Raw genomic sequence first — 27919 nt, 5'->3', positions numbered from 1 at the left:
CTGCCCATACCATAACCCCACTGCCACCATGGGGCACTCTTCACAACGTTGACATCAGCAAACCACTCACCCACACGACGACGACGACACGCTGTCTGCCATCTACCTGATACAGTTGAAACTGGGATTCATCCGTGAAGAGCACACTTCTCCAGCGTGCCAGTGGCCATCGAAGGTGAACATTTGCCCACTGAAGTCGGAACTGCAGTCAAGTCAAGACCCTGGTGAGGACGACGAGCACACAAATGAGCTTCCCTAAGACGGTTTCTGACAGTTTCATCAGCTGTCCGGGTGGCTGGTCTCAGACGATCCCTCAGGTGAAGAAGCCAGATGTGAAGGTCCTGGGCTGGCGTACTGCCAAATTGGTTGCACGTACTGGTTACACGCACTGCCAAATTCTCTAAAACGACATTAGAGGCTGTTTATGGTAGAGAAATTAACGTTAAATTCTCTGGCAGCAGCTCTGGTGGAAATTCTTGCAGTCAGCATGCCAATTCCACACTCCCTCAAAACTTGTGTTGTGTGACAAAACTGCACATTTTAGAGTAGCCTTTTATTGTACCCAGCACACAGTGCACCTATGTAATGATCATACTGTTAAATCAGCTAATTTGATATGCCACACCTGTCAGGTGGATGGATTATCTTGGCCAAGGAGAAATGTTCAATAACAGGAATGTAAACAAATTTGTGCACAAAATGTTAGAGAAATAAGCTTTAAGTGCGTATGGAACATTTCTGGGATCTTTTATTTCAGCTCATTAAACATGGGGCCAATGCTTTACATGTTGTGATTATATTTTTGTTTGTGTGTAAATTGAGTCCAGGTCTCTCTGGATACTTTAGCTTTTTAGCTTATTTTTTGTTGTTGTAGATCCTTACAAAAGCTGAGCTCCCAGCCAAGCCTCCTGCTGTGCCCTTGAGACAGCTAATCCTACAGGACCTGGCAGCGCGGCTGGCAGCCCAACCAGGAGCACTTCCAGCAGGGTAACAGAACCACTGGGAGAGGGGTGTGAACCCCCCTGGGACTTCCCATCCATAAATGCCAATAGTAAAGCCAAGCCATTTCTATCTATGTTGACAGAATGATGCTTTCGATATGACTGAAAGAATAGAAAATATGGTTATTCTTATGTCGTTGATGATACAGTACCGGACATGATAGAACTTGTGTGGTTCCAAGGGATCCTGAATAATATTCACTTGTGTTATACCTTTGTAGTAACACAGCTGTTCAGGCTGGAGGAGAGGTAAGCAAGGATACACCTACTGTATCTACTTAGGCTGAGTGTGACTCATCATTGTTGCAATCTCTCTCAGCAAAATATCTTTCTTACTAAAGATGGAGGTGCTTATGCACTGGGGAATACCGGCATGCACACTGTAGGGTTAACATAGATGACATATAGATGGCAAACTGTTCATCCTTAATTCATTTTTTTTTTTTGGACAGCACAAGCCATCCTCCTAATGAGGCCATTTAATCTATCTATGTAATGAAGAAAGCATAGGGCTAGTGTTAAACCAAAAGATGCAGGCCATACTAAAACATGACACACTTCTATTGAGTTTCTTGAGTCATATACCTGTTCTCAAAGAGTAGCTTATTGCGCTTTGTGACGCAAAGGCCCTTTTGAATGCAACAGTATTGCCCCCATTACCTCCGGTGTTAGCCAGTGAGAACCTATTAGCTACAGCTTGTAAATTCCTGGCTGAGGTCATTGTTGATATGAACGGAGAGGTTTGGATCATATCCTGCAGGTTTTTTTTCTGAGCTCCACTCGCTTTTAAGGAGCGTCTGGTATATCCACGCTAAAAACCTTGCCGTAGGACGCATCGGTGCGGAGATAGGTGAGTCAAATGCCATATTTTGAGAAGTAAAAAAACAATCTAAAACCTAGTGAAAATATGTTATAAATGGTTGAATAAAGTTTTCTTTGACTGTTCCGTGGAACGACTGTTGTGCGTAAAAGGTCAACTTTTTTTTGTTATAACATATATTTCTTTACTCCCGTTGTCTATGACATAAGTAAATGTTTGCATTTAATTTGTTGTCAGTTTTTGTACCATTTTGGTTTTGGGTCCATGCAAAAAACATTAGACACAATGTGCATGTGCATTTTGGTCATTGAATGCTGGTTTACAGAATCAAATTCCTTGTAGTGGGCAGCGTAGCGGTGAAGCAGTTTAAGAGGTCTGATAAGGAGGGCTGGAATTTTAATAGTCAGTGATATAAAGTCATTTCCCTTCCCTGGAGGTATGTGCTGTTATTTATTCGTAGTGAATTTTAGCCTATTGGCAATCATTCATCACAAGTATTATTTGTAAAGGAGCTGCTGCAATACATTTTGCTGACCAAAAATGTAAAGATTTTCACATTTCAGATGAAACCAAGGATTTCTAAGTGTCTATATGCATATGGGGAGTGTGTGACTTGGTAATTTACTGTAGCTCATGTGGCCAGATTTGAATGGTCTAGCATGAGCAGTTTAGTAAATTACATTTACTAATGATTGTTATTCCAAGTTTCCTAGTTTTACTGACATAAGGAAAAATGATTCACTGAAAAACTTTTTTATAGACAGATTATTAGGTTCTGTACATGCATGATGTCAACTATTCAATCAAACCCTGAAACCAGGTTTCTTGCAAAAGTCAAAAGCAGCATTTGTCTACCTCAGGCAAAGTACTGTTTACAATGGGACACAAAAAGAAACTGGACTGCAAATAATGCTGTTTTGGACATATCCTGTAGTTGATATTAAACCTGTTTTAATTGAATAGGGCCCTGAGCCCATGTCAAAAGCATCAGTGCTCAACAATACCATCATAATAGTAGCCTACTTTTCCCCTGTGGGTTATTTTTATTTTTATTTCACCTTTATTTATTCAAGGTCAGCCCAAAACCCCTCTAGGAAACACACAGTACAATAGATTGCCCTCAGCCCTGCTACACTTTACTGGTTTGGCCAGCTGCCAAGTCAAATGTATATGATGTCATTTTCTCCCAGCAGCAGCAGCCTCAGAACACAGTATCTTTGGATTGGGTTTAGTGCCCATAGCTTTTCAGAATATGGTAGATAAATGATATGGTACTTTACTGGAGGGCCTTGTGTTTCCTGCTGGAGGGCCTTGTGTTTCCTGTTTCTAATCAGACTGATTGACAAAGTTCCATTTGTTTGTAAAGTGAGCATTTGTGCCTTCATGAAGAATTTTGTTCATGCAAAGTTTAGTCTTATTAACCAGTCGCATAAGCCTGACACACCAGCAATAGCAGCAGGACCCAATGTCCACAGACAGGATGCCCATTGGAACACATTGTGACATGTTAGATCAGTGGGCTCAGTTACTGGAGGACATTGTGTTTCCTGTATGGCCCACATCAGTTACTGAAGGGCCTTGTGTTTCCTGTATGGACCACATCAGTTACTGGAGTGCCTTGTGTTTCCTGTATGGACCACATAATTTACTGGAGGACCTTGTGTTTCCTGTATGGCCCACATCAGTTACTGGAGGGCCTCGTGTTTCCTGTGTGGCCCACATCAGTTACAGGAGGACCTTGTGTTTCCTGCTGGAGGGCCTTGTGATTCCTGTATGGCCCACATCAGTTTCTGGAGGGCCTTATGTTTCCTGTATGGCCCACATTAGTTACTGGAGGACCTTGTGTTTCCTGTATGGCCCACATCAGTTACTGGAGGGCCTTGTGTTTCCTGCTGGAGGGCCTTGTGTTTCCTGTATGGCCCACATCAGTTAATGGAGTGCCTTGTGTTTCCTGTATGGCCCACATCAGTTACTGGAGGACCTTGTGTTTCCTGTATGGACCACATCAGTTACTGGAGGGCCTTGTGTTTCCTGTATGGCCCCATCAGTTACTGGAGGGCCTTGTGTTTCCTGTATGCCCCACATCAGTTACTGGAGGGCCTTGTGTTTCCTGTATGGCCCACATCAGTTACTGGAGGACCTTGTGTTTCCTGTATGGACCACATCAGTTACTGGAGGGCCTTTTGTTTCCTGTATGGCCCACATCAGTTACTGGAGGGCCTTGTGTTTCCTGTATGACCCACATCAGTTACTGGAGGGCCTTGTGTTTCCTGTATGGCCCACATCAGTTACTGGAGGACCTTGTGTTTCCTGTATGGACCACATCAGTTACTGGAGGGCCTTGTGTTTCCTGTATGGCCCACATCAGTTACTGGAAGGCCTTGTGTTTCCTGTATGGCCCACATCAGTTACTGGAGGGCCTTGTGTTTCCTGTATGGCCCACATCAGTTAATGGAGGACCTTGTGTTTCCTGTATGGCCCACATCAGTTACTGGAGGACCTTGTGTTTCCTGCTGGAGGGCCTTGCGTTTCCTGTATGGCCCACATCAGTTACTGGAGGGCCTTGTGTTTCCTGTATGGCCCACATCAGTTACTGGAGGACCTTGTGTTTCCTGTATGGCCCACATCAGTTACTGGAGGGCCTTGTGTTTCCTGCTGGAGGGCCTTGTGTTTCCTGTATGGCCCACATCAGTTACTGGAGGGCCTTGTGTTTCCTGTATGGCCCCATCAGTTCAGTTACTGGAGGGCCTTGTGTTTCCTGCTGGAGGGCCTTGTGTTTCCTGTATGGCCCACATCAGTTACTGGAGGGCCTTGTGTTTCCTGTATGGCCCACATCAGTTACTGGAGGACCTTGTGTTTCCTGTATGGCCCACATCAGTTACTGGAGGGCCTTGTGTTTCCTGCTGGAGGGCCTTGTGTTTCCTGTATGGCCCACGTCAGTTACTGGAGGACCTTATGTTTCCTGTATGGCCCACATCAGTTACTGGACAAGGAACACCATTAGACCCAACCAAATCATGAGAAAACAAAAAGATCATTACTTGACACATTGGAAAGAATTAACAAAAAAAGTGAGCAAACTAGAATGCTATTTGTTTCAGAATACCTGACCACCGTGACTGACCCGAAATTAAGGAAAGCTTTGACTATGTACAGACTCAGTGAGCATAGCCTTGCTATTCAGAAAGGCCGCCGTAGGCAGACATGGCTCTCAAGAGAAGACAGGCTTTGTGCTCACTGCCCACAAAATGAGGTGGAAACTGAGCTGCACTTCCTAACCTCCTGCCCAATGTATGACCCTATTAGAGAGACATATTTCCCTCAGATTACACAGACCCACAAAGAATTCAATAACAAATTTAATTTTGATAAACTCCCAACTAACCGGTGTCTGTATATAGCCTCGCTACTTTTATAGCCTCGCTACTTTTATAGCATCGCTACTGTTATTTTTCACTGTCTTTTTACTGTTGTTTTTATTTCTTTACTTACCTATTGTTCACCTAATACCTTTTTTGCACTATTGGTTAGAGCCTGTAAGTAAGCTTTTCACTGTAAGTATTCGGCGCACGTGACAAATAAACTTTGATTTGATATCTACTGGGTGAAATACCACAGTGTGCCATCACAGCAGCAAGATTTATGACCTGTATGGCCTTTATGACCACAAGAAAATGGCAACCAGTGAAGAACAAACACCATTGTAAATACAACCCATATTTATGTTTATTTATTTTCCCTTGAACTATTTCCACATTGTGACAACACTGTATATATATAATATGACATTTGAAATGTCTTTATTCTTTTGGAACTTTTGTGAGTGTAATGTTTACTGTACATTTTTTGCTGTTTATTTCACTTGCTATGGCAGCGTAAACATATGTTTCCCAAGCCAATAAAGCCCCTTAAATTGAATTGAATTAAGAGAGAGAGGTAGAGAGAGATAGAGGTAGAGGGAGAGAGGTAAAGAGAGAGCTCATAACCCTCTCCCAGACCAGATCTCCCTCTTTCCCATTAGCCGTGTGTCCCTCTTCAAACCCTAAATTGATGTAATCATACTTATCCATCCCATGACTGTGAATGTAACCTTATTCTGCATCATGGGGTCTCACCGCTTTTTAAGTGTGTTCTGCTGGCCTATAAGGACGGATGAAGTCAATGGGAACCTCACACCTATTGAACAAGTGAGTCTGTCCTTCTTTACCTGCTCTTTCCATTGTCCTACTGATCCTATCTTGTCAACTTGACATATATTGTGGACAGACTTCTCCATCCCCATCAACCGAGCAGACTGAGCTATTGGAGCAGTTGACCTTTGCAGAGTTCCAGAGAGCTGTGAGTCATGCAGAAGCAAAGGGAGCTTGAAGTGTTGGCCTGCCCACCGTGAAGTCTTAATCAATGAGTGTGTGTGTGTGTGTGTGTGTCTGAATTCTGCATCATGGGAGAAGCAGTTTGGATGCTGTTGAATGGAAAAGGACACACATACAGTAATCCCCCCACCTACCCCACCTTTTTGGTGCCCTGCTGTCCTTGATGGACACACACACACACCTCTGTGCACGACTAGGAGTTATTCCTGAATCGAGTGTTGTGGATATTTTGTCAGTGCCACGTCCTGTTGTGAGATGTGACAATGTCAATTTGTTGACAAAATGGCCATGGCCTTTTAGACTCGTGTCCACTCAGAAATCACACATATTTGACCCTGTCAGTCTACACCTCACAACTCTCCCCGCACCTCTGTTGTTGCTAGGTAATGTGTGTTGATGTACAGTAGTGCCATGGCTGTGTGTGGTGGTGAGTCAGTAATACTTTAGTACTCCCCTGACAGAGATAAGATGGCCCTATCACTACCCTGTCCACTGCCCGGGACCAGGAACAGATGGTGACTGAGTCACAACAGAACTCAGAGAGAACAGGACCAGGAACAGATGGTGACTGAGTCATAACAGAACTCAGAGAGACACACAGAGGGGACATTCTGAGAAATGAACCATTGGAAAGCCTGTCCTTTTGTTTCTGTCTGGGCTATAACAGCCATTCATTAACTCTTATATCATGATCAGAGGCTGGCATTTGTTGGTCGGAAAATGTGTGATTGACAAGTCAAACACCAGATGAATAATGCCTGTTGCCAATGGACCTCAGTGATATATCTGTCTGTCTCACAGGGAACAGGGCTCTGATGGTCTTATGTTGTGGAGGCATGGGCCCTATTCCTGCTTCTGGTCAGAAAGTCCACTCCAGGTGTCCTGATGAAACCCTCTGGTAACATGAGCAATAAGACTGTCTGGTTAGATATGTGATGTTAATGCACAGAGTTTTCACATTATCCATCACCCCCACCACCACTACAGGACTGCTGCCAGGATTTCCTCCCAACAGCCTCTTTGATCTCTCCTAGAGAGAGTAGAGATTGAGGCCACACCCCAGAGTGAGGAACACTCCATCAACACACATTACATCTCATTTGTGTGGGAAATAGCTTTCCATGCACGAGAACTCTGAATGTATTGAGACTTTAAAGAGTCCCCATCTCTGTTGGACAGGCTGACACACTGCAACATGACACAATAGATTACAAAGATAGGAAACTGAAGGTAGTCAATTTTCCTACAGTAGGTGTCACGTCTGTATGGCTTTTGGCTAACTAACCAAGTACATCTTGTAGTTGGAAAAGCTCTTTGTGGTTCTGGTGAGGTTTGTTTTTGCTGATGGAGCCAGGGTGAGTGTGTGGTGCTATTTCTGTCTTGTATAGGGCAGGACCTAAGGGACTTGCAGGTGGGCGTGCGTTGCTCTGCTATTGTCTACCAGGATAGTAGGCACAGTCTCATCAGCAGTACCTGCAAATGAGCCTGTCACACCGCTGTCAATATTACACACAGGCATGTGCACATGGATAAGCACGGACACACGCACATTCACACACAAACACACACACAAAACACAAAAACTGATTTATATTGTTGTACAGTACTAAACCATAGATCGCTTTAATGCTTTAATCAACAAAACAACTGCCTGTTCCAGACAGAGGGAGAGATGGAGGGAGAGATGGAGGGAGAGATGATGGGAGAGATGGAGGGAGAGATGGAGGGAGAGATGGAGGGAGATGATGGGAGAGATGGAGAGAGATGATGGGAGAGATGGAGGGAGAGATGATGGGAGAGATGGAGGGAGAGATGGAGATGATGGGAGAGATGGAGGGAGAGATGATGGGAGAGATGGAGGGAGAGATGATGGGAGAGATGGAGGGAGAGGGAGGGAGAGATGGAGGGAGAGGAGGGAGAGATGGAGGGAGAGATGATGGGAGAGATGAAGGGAGAGATGGAGGGAGAGATGGATGGAGGGAGAGATGGAGGGAGAGATGGAGGGAGAGATGAAGGGAGAGATGGAGGGAGAGATGAAGGGAGAGATGGAGAGATGGAGGGAGAGATGGAGGGAGATGGAGGGAGAGGTGGAGGGAGAGACAGAGGGAGAGATGAAGGGAGAGATTGAGGGAGGGATGGAGGGAGAGATGATGGGAGAGATGAAGGGAGAGATGGAGGGAGAGACAGAGGGAGAGATGAAGGGAGAGATGGAGGGAGAGATGAAGGGAGAGATGGAGGGAGAGATGATGGGAGAGATGATGGGAGAGATGGAGGGAGAGATGATGGGAGAGATGGAGGGAGAGATGGAGGGAGAGGTGGAGGGAGGAGAGGGAGAGATGAAGGGAGAGGTGGAGGGAGAGATGGAGGAGAGGTGGAGGGAGAGATGGAGGGAGAGGTGGAGGGAGAGGTGGAGGGAGAGAGAGGGAGAGATGGAGGGAGAGATGGAGGGAGAGATGATGGGAGAGATGGAGGGAGAGATGGAGGGAGAGATGTAGGGAGAGATGGAGGGAGAGATGGAGAGATGGAGGGAGAGGTGGAGGGAGAGAGGGAGAGAGAGACAGAGGGAGAGATGAAGGGAGAGATTGAGGGAGAGATGAAGGGAGAGATGGAGGGAGAGATGATGGGAGAGATGAAGGGAGAGATGGAGGGAGAGACAGAGGGAGAGATGAAGGGAGAGATGGAGGGAGAGATGAAGGGAGAGATGGAGGAGAGATGATGGGAGAGATGATGGGGAGATGATGGGAGAGATGGAGGGAGAGATGATGGGAGAGATGGAGGAGAGGTGGAGGGAGAGGTGGAGGGAGAGATGAAGGGAGAGATGGAGGGGAGATGATGGGAGAGATGATGGGAGAGATGATGGGAGAGATGGAGAGAGATGATGGGAGAGATGGAGGGAGAGATGGAGGGAGAGGTGGAGGGGAGATGAAGGGAGAGGTGGAGGGAGAGATGGAGGGAGAGGTGGAGGGAGAGATGGAGGGAGAGGTGGAGGGAGAGATGGAGGGAGAGGTGGAGGGAGGGAGGGAGAGATGGAGGGAGAGATGGAGGGAGAGATGATGGAGAGATGGAGGGAGAGATGAAGGGGGAGGGAGATGGAGGGAGAGATGAAGGGAGAGATGAAGGGAGAGATGAAGGGAGAGATGGAGGGAGAGATGGAGGGAGAGATGATGGGAGAGATGAAGGGAGAGATGAAGGGAGAGATGATGGGAGAGATGGAGGGAGAGATGAGATGGAGGAGAGATGATGGGAGAGATGGAGGGAGAGATGATGGGAGAGATGGAGGGGAGATGATGGGAGAGATGATGGGAGAGATGGAGGGAGAGATGATGGGAGAGATGGAGGGAGAGATGATGGGAGAGATGGAGGGAGAGATGAAGGGGGAGATGGAGGGAGAGATGATGGGAGAGATGGAGGGAGAGATGAAGGGAGAGATGGAGGGAGAGATGATGGGAGAGATGGAGGGAGAGATGATGGGGAGATGATGGGAGAGATGATGGGAGAGATGGAGGGAGAGATGATGGGAGAGATGGAGGGAGAGATGAAGGGAGAGATGGAGGGAGAGATGATGGGAGAGATGGAGGGAGAGATGATGGGAGAGATGATGGGAGAGATGATGGGAGAGATGGAGGGAGAGATGATGGGAGAGATGGAGGGAGAGATGAAGGGAGAGATGGAGGGAGAGATGATGGGAGAGATGGAGGGAGAGATGATGGGAGAGATGATGGGAGAGATGATGGGAGAGATGGAGGGAGAGATGATGGGAGAGATGGAGGGAGAGATGAAGGGAGAGATGGAGGGAGAGAGAGGGAGAGATGACGGGAGAGGTGGAGGGAGAGATGGAGGGAGAGGTGGAGGGAGAGAGAGGGAGAGAAAATGAAGAGAAGAACTAATGGAGGCTGTACAAGGCAGAAAGGGGGAGGGGGATGGGGGATGGGTGTACAGATGTAGGATTTAAATTTGATCACCCTGTTGCAGGAGAAATTGCCTGCAACGCAGTAAATGTTAAACTTGTAATGTGCTTGGGATTTTAAACGGCTTCTGAAGATGGACATTTTGGACTTGAATTTCGGTTACGAAAACATCAACCCCTACAAAAATGTCCATTCATTATAATCCACAAAATAATTCACATGTCCTGTTGCTGCAGGATTATTTTCCTGCTGTAGCAAACTGGCTCAAATGAAGATCCTATATATGTACTCAACAGAGGAGAGAAGGCGGGACTCTTCCACAGGGGGCTTTAAGTGGTGTGATGTGGTGTCCATGGCTGCTGCCTGATCATTAATGTTTCTCTGTGGGTTTAGTTTGAGGGACAGATGATATAAACAGACAGGTAATGAATGAAAAAACATGATGTTCGATCCTCAGTAATGGGACAAATCAAATCTGCAAGTACGACCAGATGCCTTAAACAAACATCCACTGCTTTCTCTTCCTTCCTGTTGGATCTGTTGTCCTCTGTCTGGCCTAGTGTTTTTATTATCCTGGTTTATATGGTTCTTGTCCTAAATGACACCCTATTCCCTATATAGTGCACTGCTTTTGACCATGGTCCATAGGGCTATAGTCAAATGTAGTGCTCTTTGCAGAGGATAGGACGTCATTTAAGTGCAGAGACATGGTAGACTCATTAGGGCAACAATAAATAATGGGGATCTCTTTACTCAGGTCATTGACTTGATGATGAGTCCTGATTATTCAATCCAGTTACTGGCCTCCCCACCCAAGTTTCCATCATTACCTACAATACCTTTCTGTTCTGTTCTGTCTCTATTTCGCTCTCTCTCTCTTCCCCTCCCTCTCCTCCAAACATTATTTATGTGAGTTAATACTGTTGTACTGTCTGTCTATGGCAGGGTTCCCTAACAGGCGGTCCACAGGGGATTGTATTTGGCCCCGCAAGTTTTTATTGATTTATTTTTGACATAAAAGACTGTAAAAACACCAGAAAAAAAAATCTAAAAATCATCTCAAAATATGTTCCAAGGTCTTCTCACACATAATAGAGATAAACACGGAGTGGACAAAACATTAGGAACACCTTCCTAATATTGAGTTGCACCCCCTTTTGCCCTCAGAACAGCCTCAATTCGTCGGGGCATGGACTCCACAAGGTGTCGAAAGCATTCCACAGGGATGCTGGCCCATGTTGACTCCAATGCTTCCCACAGTTGTGTCAAGTTGGCTGGATGTCCTTGATACACACAGGAAACGGTTGAGCATGAAACACCCAGCAGCGTTGCAGTTCTTGACACACTGTAACCGGTGCATGAGACATCTACTACCATACCCCATTCAAAGGCACTGAAATCTTTTGTCTTGCCCAGTCACACTCTGAATGGCACAAATACACAATCCATGGCTCAATGGTCTCAAGGCTTAAAAATCCTTCTTTAACCTGTCGGCTCCCCTTCATCTACACTGATTGAAGTGGATTTAACAAGTGACATCAATAAGGGATCGTAGTTTTCACCTGGATTCACCTGGTCAGTCTATGTCATGGAAAGAGCAGGTGTTCCTAATGTTTTGTACACTCAGTGTATGCGATCGTACACAAAATTTGAAATTATTATGTTTTAGTCAAATGTTATATCTGTTTGGAATTCTTGCGTTCAATTTACAGTCTACAAATGATCAGTAATTATGTTCCGGCCCCAATGACCATCCGCTCAGGGAAAAACGTCCCGCGGCTGAGTCAAGTTGATGGTCCCTGGTGTTACAAATGTCATCTTCGCTACTTTCAATGAAATATTTCTGCTGAGAGCCACTGAGGTCACAGAGGTATTCAACACTGAAAAACAAAGTGCTTGAAAATGTATTACCCGCATGTGCCTTGAATAACCTTGGCTGGGAGCTCTTTAGGACATAGTTTTGAGAATACATCATTGAGTTATGGGAGTACAGACAGACACGCACACACACACACGCACGCGCACGCACACGCACGCACGCACGCACGCACGCACGCACGCACGCACGCACGCACGCACGCACGCACGCACGCACGCACGCACGCACGCACGCACGCACGCACGCACGCACGCACGCACGCACGCACGCACGCACGCACGCACGCACGCACGCACGCACGCACGCACGCACGCACGCACGCACGCACACACACACACACACACACACACACACACACACACACACACACACACACACACACACACACACACACACACACACACACACACACACACACACACACACACACTTTTCATATTTCCTATAAAGCCTTCCACCATGTTCTAAGTGTTTATGGTCATATAAAGTGTTACTAAATAAACAAACCATAAATTAAGGTTTGATTGACACTCAGCCTGTTTGCACAATGCCTTTCACTGAGTAATGATATCAACATGCTGGTCGGTTGCAGTGCTTCAGTGCTTGATATTAATCCATTCACGTACTGCAAACACATTCTACACACTAACAAACAAATATCATAGGGGTAGTGGGGGTATACTATCTGTTGTCCCTCGTGGTCCTCATTCCAGAGCTTTGGAATCCCTCTTCCCCTCCCCTACACTCTATTCTTTTGATGCATATCCTAAAATGGAATGGTTCATGGTTGGGTTTGTGTGTGGGGTTAGGGGGTGTGGGTGAGGGGGTGTGGGGTGTCGGGGTGAGGGGCAGCTGTTAGCCTCAGGGCGTGGATCAGAGGGGGTGTATATATAGCCTATACCTTGGTGGGGTGTGTGGATCACCCTGTGTGGATGCTACTCTCTCCTCCGTTCCTTGGTTCTGTCCTTACCTCTCTTACCTGGACCTAAACATGGCTTACAGACTTTCAGGTAAATAATTATGATAGATGATTTTATTCCATTACTGATACCTAGTGCTGGAATAGTGGTGGTGGTTTGGGGAGATTTTCTCAAGTCCGGTCAGAGACTGACTGGTGGGTTGTGGGAAGTTCCTCTTGGGTCTTGGTTAGAAACATGGGTTTGTTTAGTGGGTCAGAATTGAAAACATTTTGGGAACCTGGAGTACTTTATCTGATTATTGATTTTTTTTTTTGGTGGAAAGAAAACGAAGGTCTTGTGACACAACAGAGGGAGCAGAAAGGTCCATAGAGGTAGAAAGAAGTTGAACGTGTTTTTGGGGAGAAAAGGGATAGTTTGACCTTTTTTAAGGCAATGCCATTTACAGCAGGATTAATGTACTTCGTGGAAGTTAAGTCCTTGGGACAGCATCATTTAGGCTGTCAGTAGATAATCAAAGAGGTTTCATTTAATATTGATTTGGTACATGATGAGTCAGACAGAGTTATCACATGGTAGATACTAACAGTTGATCTGCCTGACCTCCATAACTCTCTCTTTGGGAGCCGTTTGGCTTTGATCTGCCATCAGTGAGAGATGAGAGCCAGGCTCCCTGGCACCATCCTGGTTCACCACTCAGTGTGCTCTTACTCTTACTCTTTCCACTGTAGAGTGCTTCCCACCCCAGGGACCAAAGTGGTATACTCCAACCCCTCCTACAGAGCGCTGGTGCATACCAGAGCTGTTTCTGCGGGGGGTGCTATGTGATTGGCGGTAGCTGAAGGGCTTAGCGTTTAATTACTCTGCCCTTTTATTAGGAATCTAGACCCATAATGGTCACGGTGGCACAGTGGCACCCACAGTGTCCTCAAAAGTCACTCCTCTGAGTTTGTGGGCCTAGATCAAATCAAACATTTATTTGTCACTTGCTGAATACAACAGGTGTAAACCTGATTGTGAAATGTTTACTTATGAGCCCTTTCCCAACAATGCAGAGTTAAAAAGTAAGAAAAATTAGCTCAATAAAAAGGAAATAGTAACACAATAAAATAACAACAACAAGGCTTTATACAAGGAGTACCGGTACGGAGTCAATGTACACGGATATGTGGTAGTTGAGGTAATTAAGGTAATATGTACATAGGGGTAAAAGTGACTAGGCAATCATGATAGATAATAAACAAAGTAGCAGCAGCGTATGTGAAGAGAGTGAAAGAGTGTGAAACTGTGTCTGTGTGTGAGTGTGGCATCAATATGCATGTGTGTGTTTTGTGTGAGCATATGTAGTGTGTGTGTGTGTGTGTTTAAGTGTCAGTGTAGTATGTGTGTGTGTGTATGTTTAAGTGTCAGTGTAGTATGTGTGAGTGTGTGTGTGTGTGTGTGTCTGTGTCTGTGTGTGTGTGTGTGTTTAAGTGTCAGTGTAGTATGTGTGAGTGTGTGTGTGTGTGTGTGTTTAAGTGTCAGTGTAGTATGTGTGAGTGTGTGTGTGTTTAAGTGTCAGTGTAGTATGTGTGCGTGTGTGTGTGTGAGTGTGTGTGTAAGTATCAGTGTAGTATGTGTGAGTGTGTGTGTGAGTGTGTGTGTGTGTGTGTGTGTGTCTGTGTGTGTGTGTGTGTGTGTTTAAGTGTCAGTGTGTAGTATGTGTGAGTGTGTGTGTGTGTTTAAGTGTCAGTGTAGTATGTGTAGTATGTGTGAGTGTGTGTGTGTTGTTTAAGTGTCAGTGTAGTATGTGTGAGTGTGTGTCAGTGTGTTTAAGTGTCAGTGTAGTATGTGTGAGTGTGTGTGTGTGTGTGTGAGTGTGTGTGTGTAAGTGTCAGTGTAGTATGTGTGAGTGTGTGTGTTTAAGTGTCAGTGTAGTGTGTGTGTGTGTGTGTGTGTGTGTGTGTGTGTGTGTGTGTGAGTGTGTGTTTGTGTGTGTGTGTGTGTGTGTGTGTGTGTGTGTGTGTGTGTGTGTGTGTGTGTGTGTGTGTGTGTGTGTGTGTGTGTGTGTGTGTGTGTGTGTGTGTGTGTGTGTGTGTGTGTGTGTGTGTTTAAGTGTCTGTGTAGTGTGTGTGTGTGTGTGTGTTTAAGTGTCAGTGTAGTATGTGTGAGTGGAGTCCAGTGAATGTGCATAGAGCCAGTGCAAAAAAGGGGGTCAATGCAAATAGATGGGTGGCCATTTGATGAACTGTTCAGGAGTCTTATGGCTTGTGGATAGAAGCTGTTCAGGAGCCTTTTGGTCTGACTTGGCACTCCAGTACCATTTGCTGTGCGGTAGCAGAGAGAACAGTCTCTAACTTGGGTGGCTGGAGTCTGACCATTTTTAGGGCCTTCCTCTGACACCACCTGGTATAGAGGTCCTGGATGGCAGGAAGCTCGACCCCAGTGATGTCCCTGAAACAAGTGCACAGTGCTTATACACTCAGAATGGAATGCATGGTTTACTCAGTTTCGGGCTTCTGAGACTGTGATACCTTGCTACCCTACTCCCCATAATTAAGCCACTGATCCAATCCTGCAAGTTAGATTCTGTTGGGCTGATCCTGGCTGGCTCGTACCACTGAGATAAGAATGGGGATGACTCACCGATGACTCAGCATAGGGGCTTAAGCCGGGCTGCCTCTTTTATCCCTCTGGCACAGCTGAAGACAAGCCTGTCTCTTTCCCCTGTTCCACCCACCCATCCATCCTCACTAGACACTACAGCTGGGAGAGAGCACATACCACAGTGTCTGTAACTCATCCCGTTCAGTTCACCACACACATCCCCAGACACCTCGAAGAGCACCAATTGGCGTTCGTAAATATTTGCAGTGTTCCCATGGCTACCAGGATATAATGTCATTCCCTTGTTAGTATTTCCCTCCATCACACTCATTTTATTCAACTGGATTAAGATACTTGAGAACACACAATAATATCTCATCTGTTGTGTCTCATAAATCATAGATATTTTTGCTCTGGCTCCCAAACGGCTAACCCCAGCATAGAGATCCAGTTTGATTGACCTTTGGTAGTTTTGGCGTAGTTTAGATGACACATAAGTAAAAGGCTGAAAGTTCATAGTTCATTCCAGGGAGACCCAAGAGCACAAACATATAAACACACCAATCTCTTCCAGGGAACAGCTAGGTCTCTGCCCGTTGTGATGGAAATGTTGGTATGTTGATGAGAGGAGCAGGGGGACTTTTTTGTTTACACTAACAGCCAATGGAGTTGGTTGGATGGGGTGTGTTGTAGTGAGTGAGCCAGGCACTCTAAAAATATGGCCTAAACTTTCCAGCAAAGCCCCCCGTGGGGCCGAGTCCGACATGGAGTGATGACTACATGCTAAAGCTCTGTTCAGGACAGGCAGACATCGGTGTGCCACTTCCCTCAGCTGTTTGGCATGCTAAGCCCCTCACCTAGCTGGTTCTGATTAGAGGACAGAACACATGCTGGGATGCCAGCTTGAATATATCTTCCTCTTAGCTTGGATGTTGGATTATGGAAAGGGGAGGACTTTTGGAATGACTCAGGGCAGGGTTGCAGATAGCTGAGGATCATGGTAGTATAATAATATGACTCAGGGCAGGGTTGCAGATAGCTGAGGATCATGGTAGTATAATAATATGACTCAGGGCAGGGTTGCAGATAACTGAGGATCATGGTAGTATAATAATCTGATGAATAAGTCATGTAGGTATTACTTTCTCTTAGACCCACATGGACCATATTGAGATCCAGGGCTCTATTCAATCCGTATCGCAGAAGTCGGTAGTGGTTGACTCAATCAAAATGTAACCTACACTGCCTCCCTGTGGTGACTCTGAGACATCACATCCAGCTGAACCAGAGCCTTGACAGTTCACGTGCTTCCAGTCAATTCATCTCCAATGGCGTTTATTTACTTGTCAATCAATGAATTTGACGAGTTAATCATGTACACGTGACTCGATCCCCAATAGTAAATGTGATTGTTGTGTGTGTTGGTACAGGGCCCAGGAGCTACGCTACTTCCACCATGACTGAACGCTTCGACTGTTACTACTGCCGTGACAACCTGCATGGGAAGAAGTATGTTAAGAAGGATGAGAAGCACGTGTGTACAAAGTGCTTCGACAAGCTCTGCGCCAACACCTGCGCAGAATGCCGTCGCCCCATTGGGGCTGATGCCAAGGTGGGTATTGTGTGTGTGTGTAGGAGTGTCCGTGTGAGTGTGCGTGTTTGTGTGTGCCCTTAAATGTGTGAATGTGTTTGTGTTCAGTAGGCTGACTGGCTTCAGTTCATATGTTCAGATTAAGACCAGTGTTTCATAGCTGTTCTTCCTCAATGAGCAGCAGCTTCCACAACATAACAGTCAACATTCAGTCACGGACACTTGTCTGATAGACACTATCATTACTGACTAACCCCATAGGATTGTTTCACCATGGTTGTAGTCTGCCTGTATTGGCTGTCAGTCCTTCATGCTACGCTGCACTCAAATTCACCTAATCTGCAATGCTAATAATTCTTTCCAGATGGACATACTCTGTTTACTGGCACTCCTCTGAATACCGTAGCCTACAATTGATAGGGAAATGAGCCTCAGTTTAATGAGGTGTGTATGAAGCCTGTGTGTATTAATGTATCTTACTCTTGACCTTCTCCCCTCCTTCCTGTCCAGGAGCTGAACCATAAGAACCGCCACTGGCACGAGGACTGCTTCCGCTGTGCCAAGTGCTACAAGCCCCTGGCCAACGAGCCCTTCAGCGCCAGGGACGACGGCAAGATCATGTGTGGCAAGTGTGGCTCCCGCGAGGATGGCAACCGGTGCCAGGCCTGCTACAAGGTGGTCATGCCAGGTGGGCTTAACCATAACCACAATGCACTTCTTCATCTTTTCTTTAAAGTGACCTAGCACTGTGCACGTGGCTGCTGTTAACGTTTTCAATGTTGACATTTTCAATTCCCACATTATGAAACAGGGTCTTTTATTCTATTCTTCTGTATCTTGGATTGCCAGGCACGCAGAACGTGGAGTATAAGAAGAAGGTGTGGCATGAGGAGTGCTTCACCTGCTTTGAGTGCAAGCAGCCAATCCGCTCACAGAGCTTCCTGAACAAGGGCGATGACATCTACTGCGGCCCGTGCCATGACAAGAAGTTTGCCAAGAAATGCTTCCACTGCAAGCAGGTGAATAACAAAATGTTCCCCTTCACACACCCAAATACAGATTTTTTTTTATTAGGATAGTAATGGTCCAACTCAAGATGTCATTAAAAAAATGCGCCCCCCTCCCCAAATTTAAATATTTTCACATGACCCTCTTGTACTGTAAAATAAATTGAACATCCTTCCCATCATAGAATTAAATCTAAAGTATGTTTACTACCACAAATAACTGTAGTGAATTTGTCTTTATTAACGAGGATATTGACTTAGGGCTACAGGCCAGAAGGTTGATGGTTCACCGACCACCACAGATGAGCTCACTCTCCCTGCCTGTTTCATTACATTACGATCAAAGCCGGCTGCGGACAATGATCAGCCAGGGGGAAAATCACATTTTCAACATTTTGATGCAATATTCATTATTATATAAAATACACTGCTCAAAAAAATAAAGGGAACACTAAAATAACACATCCTAGATTGGAATGAATGAAATATTCTTATTATTAAATACTTTTTTCTTCACATAGTTGAATGTGCTGACAACAAAATCCCACAAAAATGATCAATGGAAATCAAATTTATCAACCCATGGAGGTCTGGATTTGGAGTCCCACTCAACATTAAAGTGGAAAACCACACTACAGGCTGATCTAACTTTGATGTAATGTCCTTAAAACAAGTCAAAATGAGGCTCAGTAGTGTGTGTGGTCTCCACGTGCCTGTATGACCTCCCTACAACGCCTGGGCATGCTCCTGATGAGGTGGTGGATGGTCTCCTGAGGAATCTCCTCCCAGACCTGGACTAAAGCATCCGCCAACTCCTGGACAGTCTGTGGTGCAACGTGGCGTTGGTGGATTTTTATTTTTATTTTTTAAATTTTATTTAACCTTTATTTAACCAGGTAGGCTAGTTGAGAACAAGTTCTCATTTGCAACTGCGACCTGGCCAAGATAAAGCATAGCAGTGTGAGCAGACAACACAGAGTTACACATGGAATAAACAATTAACAAGTCAATAACACAGTAGAAAACAAAGGGGGGAGTCTATATACAATGTGTGCAAAAGGCATGAGGAGGTAGGCGAATAATTACAATTTTGCAGATTAACACTGGAGTGATAAATGATCAGATGGTCATGTACAGGTAGAGATATTGGTGTGCAAAAGAGCAGAAAAGTAAATAAATAAAAACAGTATGGGGATGAGGTAGGTGAAAATGGGTGGGCTATTTACCAATAGACTATGTACAGCTGCAGCGATCGGTTAGCTGCTCAGATAGCTGATGTTTGAAGTTGGTGAGGGAGATAAAAGTCTCCAACTCCAGCGATTTTTGCAATTCGTTCCAGTCACAGGCAGCAGAGTACTGGAACGAAAGGCGGCCAAATGAGGTGTTGGCTTTAGGGATGATCAGTGAGATACACCTGCTGGAGCGCGTGCTACGGATGGGTGTTGCCATCGTGACCAGTGAACTGAGATAAGGCGGAGCTTTACCTAGCATGGACTTGTAGATGACCTGGAGCCAGTGGGTCTGGCGACGAATATGTAACGAGGGCCAGCCGACTAGAGCAGACATGGATGGAGTGAGACATGATGTCCCTGATGTGCTCAATTGGATTCAGGTCTGGGGAACGGGCTGGCCAGTCCATAGCATCAATGCCTTCCTCTTGCAGGAACTGCTGACACACTCCAGCCACATGAGGTCTAGCATTGTCTTGCATTAGGAGGAACCCAGGGCCAACCGCACCAGCATATGGTCTCACAAGGGGTCTGAGGATCTCATCTCGGTACCTAATGGCAGTCAGGCTACCTCTGGCGAGCACATGGAGGGCTGTGTGGCCCCCCGAAGAAATGCCACCCCACACCATGACCCACCTCCAAACCGGTCATGCTGGAGGATGTTGCAGGCAGCAGAACGTTCTCCGCGGCGTCTCCAGACTGTCATGTCTGTCACATGTGCTCAGTGTGAACCTGCTTTCATCTGCTTTCATCTGTGAAGAGCACAGGGCGCCAGTGGCGAATTTGCCAATGTTGATGTTCTCTGGCAAATGCCAAACGTCCTGCACGGTGTTGGGCTGTAAGTACAACCCCCACCTGTGGACGTCGGGCCTTCATACCACCCTCATGGAGTCTGTTTCTGACCGTTTGAGCAGACACATACACATTTGTGGCCTGCTGGAGGTCATTTTGCAGGGCTCTGGCAGTGCTCCTCCTGCTCCTCCTTGCACAAAGGCAGAGGTAGCGGTCCTGCTGCTGGGTTGTTGCCCTCCTACGGCCTCCTCCACATCTCCTGATGTACTGGCCTGTCTCCTGGTAGCGCCTCCATGTTCTGGACACTACGCTGACAGACACAGCAAACCTTCTTGCCACAGCTCGCATTGATGTGCCATCCTGGATGAGCTGCACTACCTGAGCCACTTGTGTGGGTTGTAGACTCCGTCTCATGCTACCACTAGAGTGAAAGCACCGCCAGCCTTCAAAAGTGACCAAAACATCAGCCAGGACGCATAGGAACTGAGAAGTGGTCTGTGGTTATCACCTGCAGAACCACTCCTTTATTGGGGGTCTTGCTAATTGCCTATAATTTCCACCTGTTGTCTATGCCATTTGCACAACAGCATGTGAAATTTATTGTCAATCAGTGTTGCTTCCTAAGTGGACAGTTTGATTTCACAGAAGTGTGATTGACTTGGAGTTACATTGTGTCGTTTAAGTGTTCCCTTTATTTTTTTGAGCAGTGTATATGCAACAAATTTTCCACCAACAGGTTTCTGTGCCAATACCCCATACAACCAATAAACAAAGTATACCGACTTCAAGCATTTCAATATCATGGTTTTCAACACCACAATAAATAGCTGTCAACAAACAGAAAATGCATCCCTCCCTACATTGTAGGCTTGGCTTGAATCTCCGAATGTCATTAAACTTGTTTTGCAACAGATGTCCCTTTCCTTTCATCAATTGGCCGCTGCACAGTTTGAATTGATCGATTGATCTGATTTGTCAGTTAAAAAAATACATATATACACAAACATGTTAATAGTGGCCAGGATTGCACAATAAAGTCAGGGACCTATTTCCATTGTGGTCCCTATATTTGACATAAATACATATATAATTACAGAGATACAGACAAAAAAGTGCTCAACCTCCAGATGAGTATGAGGAGGGAGTTTAAGTTCAATTCTTACACGCTTGTTTGGCTGGTAGCCTGTTCTTTATTCTTGGTCTATATCTTTAGATGTTTGGGGCTGCTGGTGAACCATGATGTGCAGACAGAATCAAAGTGACACTGGACTAGCGCACTTGCCAGAGTCTTTAGGGTGTCTATAGCTAGGTTTCCATCCGATTGTAGACAGATTGATGTGAATATTCTAAAATCTTCACAAAAACAATATGCCATTTCAGTTTCCTTTAGGAATATTTGGCACCGGACAACATGACAGGGAAGATTTTAATTTACTGGACATCTATATGCATTCAGATCCGACTTGGCGCAGTCAGCGCCATCAATATACATCAAGAAACATTTGTTAGCCAAATGAGCCACATTTACGTGTCCTTAAAGACGAGAACCAATTACAGAAGCACTATTCCTGGACTTCCGGCGCCGACAGTGATGGCCGCCTCGCTTCGCGTTCCTAGGAAACTATGCAGTGTTTTGTTTTTTTACATGTTATTTCTTACATTAGTACCCCAGGTCATCTTAGGTTTCATTACATACAGTCGAGAAGAACTACTGAATATAAGATCAGCGTCAACTCACCATCAGTACGACCAAGAATATGTTTTTCGCGACGCGGATCCTGTGTTCTGCCTTTCAAACAGGACAACGGAATGGATCCCATGCAGCGACCCAAAAAAACGACTCAGAAAAAGAGGAAAACGAGGCGGTCTTCTGGTCAGACTCCGGAGACGGGCACATCGTGCACCACTCCCTAGCATTCTTCTCGCCAATGTCCAGTCTCTTGACAACAAGGTTGATGAAATCCGAGCAAGGGTAGCATTCCAGAGGGACATCAGAGACTGTAATGTTCTTTGCTTCACGGAAACATGGCTCACTGGAGAGACGCTATCGGAGGCGGTGCAGCCAGCGGGTTTTTCCACGCATCGCGCCGACAGAAACAAACATCTTTCTGGTAAGAAGAGGGGCGGGGGCGTATGCCTTATGGCTAACGAGACATGGTGTGATGAAAGAAACATACAGGAACTCAAATCCTTCTGTTCACCCGATTTAGAATTCCTCACAATCAAATGTAGACCGCATTATCTACCAAGAGAATTCTCTTCGATTATAATCACAGCCGTATATATCCCCCCCCGAGCAGACACATCGATGGCTCTGAACAAACTTTATTTGACTCTTTGCAAACTGGAATCCATTTATCCGGAGGCTGCATTCATTGTAGCTGGGGATTTTAACAAGGCTAATCTGAAAACAAGACTCCCTAAATTTTATCAGCATATCGATTGCGCAACCAGGGGTGGAAAAACCTTGGATCATTGTTACTCTAACTTCCGCAACGCATATAAGGCCCTGCCCCGCCCTCCTTTCGGAAAAGCTGACCACGACTCCATTTTGTTGATCCCTGCCTACAGACAGAAACTAAAACAAGAGGCTCCCACGCTGAGGTCTGTCCAACGCTGGTCCGACCAAGCTGACTCCACACTCCAAGACTGCTTCCATCACGTGGACTGGGATATGTTTCGTATTGCGTCAGATAACAATATTGACGAATACGCTGATTCGGTGTGCGAGTTCATTAGAACATGTGTTGAAGATGTCGTTCCCATAGCAACGATTAAAACATTCCCTAACCAGAAACCGTGGATTGATGGCAGCATTCGCGTGAAACTGAAAGCGCGAACCACTGCTTTTAATCAGGGCAAGGTGACTGGTAACATGACCGAATACAAACAGTGCAGCTATTCCTCCGCAAGGCTATCAAACAAGCTAAGCGTCAGTACAGAGACAAAGTAGAATCTCAATTCAACGGCTCAGACACAAGAGGCATGTGGCAGGGTCTACAGTCAATCACGGACTACAAGAAGAAATCCAGCCCAGTCACGGACCAGGATGTCTTGCTCCCAGGCAGACTAAATAACTTTTTGCCCGCTTTGAGGACAATACAGTGCCACTGACACGGCCTGCAACGAAAACATGCGGACTCTCCTTCACTGCAGCCGAGGTGAGTAAGACATTTAAACGTGTTAACCCTCGCAAGGCTGCAGGCCCAGACGGCATCCCCAGCCGCGCCCTCAGAGCATGCGCAGACCAGCTGGCCGGTGTGTTTACGGACATATTCAATCAATCCCTATACCAGTCTGCTGTTCCCACATGCTTCAAGAGGGCCACCATTGTTCCTGTTCCCAAGAAAGCTAAGGTAACTGAGCTAAACGACTACCGCCCCGTAGCACTCACTTCCGTCATCATGAAGTGCTTTGAGAGACTAGTCAAGGACCATATCACCTCCACCCTACCTGACACCCTAGACCCACTCCAATTTGCTTACCGCCCAAATAGGTCCACAGACGATGCAATCTCAACCACACTGCACACTGCCCTAACCCATCTGGACAAGAGGAATACCTATGTGAGAATGCTGTTCATCGACTACAGCTCGGCATTCAACACCATAGTACCCTCCAAGCTCGTCATCAAGCTCGAGACCCTGGGTCTCGACCCCGCCCTGTGCAACTGGGTACTGGACTTCCTGACGGGCCGCCCCCAGGTGGTGAGGGTAGGCAACAACATCTCCACCCCGCTGATCCTCAACACTGGGGCCCCACAAGGGTGCGTTCTGAGCCCTCTCCTGTACTCCCTGTTCACCCACGACTGCGTGGCCACACACGCCTCCAACTCAATCATCAAGTTTGCGGACGACACAACAGTGGTAGGCTTGATTACCAACAACGACGAGACGGCCTACAGGGAGGAGGTGAGGGCCCTCGGAGTGTGGTGTCAGGAAAATAACCTCACACTCAACGTCAACAAAACTAAGGAGATGATTGTGGACTTCAGGAAACAGCAGAGGGAACACCTTCCTATCCACATCGATGGAACAGTAGTGGAGAGGGTAGCAAGTTTTAAGTTCCTCGGCATACACATCACAGACAAACTGAATTGGTCCACTCACACAGACAGCATCGTGAAGAAGGTGCAGCAGCGCCTCTTCAACCTCAGGAGGCTGAAGAAATTCGGCTTGTCACCAAAAGCACTCACAAACTTCTACAGATGCACAATCGAGAGCATCCTGGCGGGTTGTATCACCGCCTGGTACGGCAACTGCTCCGCCCACAACCGTAAGGCTCTCCAGAGAGTAGTGAGGTCTGCACAACGCATCACCGGGGGCAAACTACCTGCCCTCCAGGACAACTACACCACCCGATGTTACAGGAAGGCCATAAAGATCATCAAGGACATCAACCACCCGAGCCACTGCCTGTTCACCCCGCTATCATCCAGAAGGCGAGGTCAGTACAGGTGCATCAAAGCTGGGACCGAGAGACTGAAAAACAGCTTCTATCTCAAGGCCATCAGACTGTTAAACAGCCACCACTAACATTGAGTGGCTGCTGCCAACACACTGACACTGACTCAACTCCAGCCACTTTAATAATGGGAATTGATGGGAAATGATGTAAATATATCACTAGCCACTTTAAACAATGCTACCTTATATAATGTTACTTACCCTACATTATTCATCTCATATGCATACGTATATACTGTACTCTATCATCGACTGCATCCTTATGTAATACATGTATCACTAGCCACTTTAACTATGCCACTTTGTTTACATACTCATCTCATATGTATATACTGTACTCGATACCATCTACTGTATCTTGCCTATGCTGCTCTGTACCATCACTCATTCATATATCCTTATGTACATATTCTTTATCCCCTTACACTGTGTATAAGACAGTAGTTTTGGAATTGTTAGTTAGATTACTTGTTGGTTATTACTGCATTGTCGGAACTAGAAGCACAAGCATTTCGCTACACTCGCATTAACATCTGCTAACCATGTGTATGTGTGACAAATAAAATTTGATTTGATTTGATTTGTTTCGATGTGTAGCATATGCAAAACCTTAAAGCCTCTTTTTTTGGAAGGGGGGGCTACTTTTCCGAAAACAATAATTGTCCACCTCACAGTTCAGCTGTCAGAGATTTGAGCACTAATGCATCAGGACATTGCATGCAAAGGCCTATAGGCATAGGTGTCCACCGTTTGATATATTATATACCCCAGAGAGAGAGAGATATGCCGGCAGCATGCTACGACAACATGCGTTTCTTTGTCAGAGGGGTACTGCGCCTGCTCTACAGATTTTGACGTACAGGAGGGTAATTCGTACATATTCAATCTGAATATTTTGTATAAAGATAAGCATTATATTGTTAGATTATAGGAGTACCTCTGGTAGGCCTGAAACAGTCTTCCTCACCTCAATTTCAACTGTACAATTTCAACTGTAAATAAATAAAATTGACAACCCTCCCCTATTTTGGACCACTACTCCTTCCTTCCAATGCATTTCAATCTGTCCCTTATGACAGTGTAATTACAGTATACCTAATTATAGTATTCTTAAGGTACAAGTTAAAGGAAATGCTTTCTGTTATTATTCATAGAGAATAAGTCTGTCTTCCAATAGAACAAACATGGTGTTTCTTCTCTCCCCTCAGCCCATCACTTCAGGTGGTATAAGCTACCAGGATCAGCCATGGCACTCTGAGTGCTTTGTGTGTCGTACCTGCCGTAAGAACCTGGCCGGAACCCGCTTCACCTCCCACGAGGAGCACGTCTACTGTGTGGACTGCTACAAGACCTCCGTTGCCAAGCAGTGCAACGGCTGCAAGAACCCCATCACAGGTCAGTCACCCACACACATAGTTTACATGAACATGTATGCCTGATATTACATGGACAGATGCTCTGTTTTTATGATAAAGGATTTAATTACATGATATTCTGTTTTGCTGAGATTATATTTTGACTAAGCAGCACTGGTCATCATATATCTGTCCCATTACTATGCTGACTGCTCCACATACCATCTCCCATAATACAGGGTTTGGCCATGGGACCAACGTGGTGAACTACGAGGGTCACTCCTGGCACGAGTACTGCTTCAACTGCAAGAAATGCTCCCTCTCCCTGGCCAACAAGCGCTTTGTCATCAACGGAGAGAACATCTACTGCCCTGACTGTGCTAAGAAGCTGTGAGCACAGCCAGCCAGGAGGCCCAAAAAGTTCTGTCTGTCATTCATGTTGAGGTGTTTTGACAGGGTCAGGAACATAAATTAGTGCCAACTAAAGTTGAGAGGTCAATCCAAGGGTAAAAAACTAGAGAAAGGTCAATTATCTGAGTGAATTTGAACAGCAGCCAAATAGGAATCTTGTTCCAGTGTTTTGTCATTGTTGGATACTAACACACGTCAACTGGTTTGCTTTTGTGGGCCTTCGATATGCAATACTAACAAGCTTGAACACTGCATAGCCATATTAGGGAATGCTATTTTCACTGCCTTATTGGAACACTGCTTTGATAATACTAATATGGCAATTACATGTTACAACGCTTCACATTGCTTCTTGAATTATATATTAGCTTCACTAAATAAATCGGCCCCGGCATCTCTGAAGTGATGTTTGCAGAGTTACGTATGAGGGTTTCACATATAACAGACGCTTCTTGTAATAATCAGTATGGACAAACTAGGTCTTCTGTAGGTATCAAGTGGTGTTATGAGATGGTAATCTAATCATGTACTCATACTGTAACTTTCTGACGTGGAGGGAAAGTTCGGGATGTGAATGCACATTATGATGGGTCAATAAAGGCAAGCGATAAAATGGAGTATTTTCACCTGCTAGACAGAAATAACAAAAAAGCCTACTTTTATTTAGCAAAACTTTATTTTAACAGTTCATATTTTCTCAGAACACTTTAGATATATTTACAAATATAATTTGTGGACATGGCTTGGGTTAGGGTCTGAAAAAGCTATTGATATTCACATTGTAGCCCTGGTCGGTTAGAATGATTGTCATGGCCGACGTAAGGACACGTGACACATTTGATTAGTTATTAATTACTATAAAATAAAAATACAGCCTATTCTCAATCTAAGGCATTCTATTCTACCGTCATAGCTACTGAATCATGAGATCAATTAAGAACAGTTAGCTCTGTATTCAGGCCCACAGATGCAGAAAGGGATGGGAATTAAAAAACATAACAGGACCTGGAACATTTCTAGTATTAAAGCAGCGACTGTCCTGTATTGGTCCGATCTACAGTATCCGTGACTGGATGTGCCAGCGCCACTAGCTAAGCACATGTAGACCTGACCAAGGGGTTCATATTGAACAAGTCTACAGCAATCCCCTGCACTTTGAAAAGATAAACAGTTAGTCAAGTCAAGGAGGGGAATTCATAAAAATGGGAGGAGAGGAGAGAGAAAACTTTATCTTTCCAGAATACCACACACACACCTCTCGAACAGGACTATACAGTAAAGTTACTTCTTGGTGACAAGTCAACCCCGTGTAATTCATTTTAGAAAGCTTTTCAACCCTTTCAAGAAGTGGAAAACCTCCCACAGTGCAAAGTGTCTTAGGTTGTGATGAATAATAAAACTGGTTGCACATGAAAACAAAAAAAGGTTTCTCCTCAGAAAGAGAAGCATGTTAAATGATTAAGGGCTTGTTTGTTTAGTTAAAGTTACATTCTGAAAGCTAAGCTCATGGGTCTAAGTCCAGACATAAGGTATGTAAAATATAAAGCTATTTCAGAGAAACCTTCTGGTTAATTAAAATGTGAC

The 27919-nt window shown here is 45.5% G+C and overlaps 1 protein-coding gene across 2 annotated transcripts; it reads left to right on the top strand.

Moving 5' to 3' along the window:
- Window positions 1–1710: 1710 nt before the first annotated feature.
- LOC112256172 (four and a half LIM domains protein 1) lies at window positions 1711–26952 on the top strand. 2 transcript variants are annotated; one of them, XM_024429215.2, is made up of 6 exons: window positions 1711–1851; window positions 16915–17096; window positions 17586–17763; window positions 17925–18094; window positions 25778–25964; window positions 26164–26952. In XM_024429215.2, the coding sequence occupies exons 2-6, from the start codon at window positions 16941–16943 to the stop codon at window positions 26316–26318; spliced, it is 846 nt and encodes a 281-aa protein (XP_024284983.1). In that variant the 5' UTR covers window positions 1711–1851; window positions 16915–16940; the 3' UTR covers window positions 26319–26952. The 2 variants fall into 2 exon arrangements, with proteins under 2 accessions (XP_024284983.1, XP_024284982.1); XM_024429214.2 differs by lacking the exon at window positions 1711–1851 and adding an exon at window positions 12838–12991.
- The last annotated feature ends 967 nt before the right edge of the window (window positions 26953–27919 follow it).

The sequence above is a fragment of the Oncorhynchus tshawytscha genome, linkage group LG08 (assembly GCF_018296145.1).
Source record: "Oncorhynchus tshawytscha isolate Ot180627B linkage group LG08, Otsh_v2.0, whole genome shotgun sequence".
Taxonomy (NCBI): Eukaryota; Metazoa; Chordata; class Actinopteri; order Salmoniformes; family Salmonidae; genus Oncorhynchus; species Oncorhynchus tshawytscha.
This window is presented reverse-complemented; position numbering and strand designations above follow the sequence as displayed.

Excerpts from the sequence above, each read along its gene's own strand:
- LOC112256172 (XM_024429214.2), top strand. Across the intron at positions 17,097-17,585 it reads CCATTGGGGCTGATGCCAAG|GAGCTGAACCATAAGAACCG; the intron begins GTGGGTATTGTG and ends CTTCCTGTCCAG. Across the intron at positions 17,764-17,924 it reads CTACAAGGTGGTCATGCCAG|GCACGCAGAACGTGGAGTAT; the intron begins GTGGGCTTAACC and ends TTGGATTGCCAG.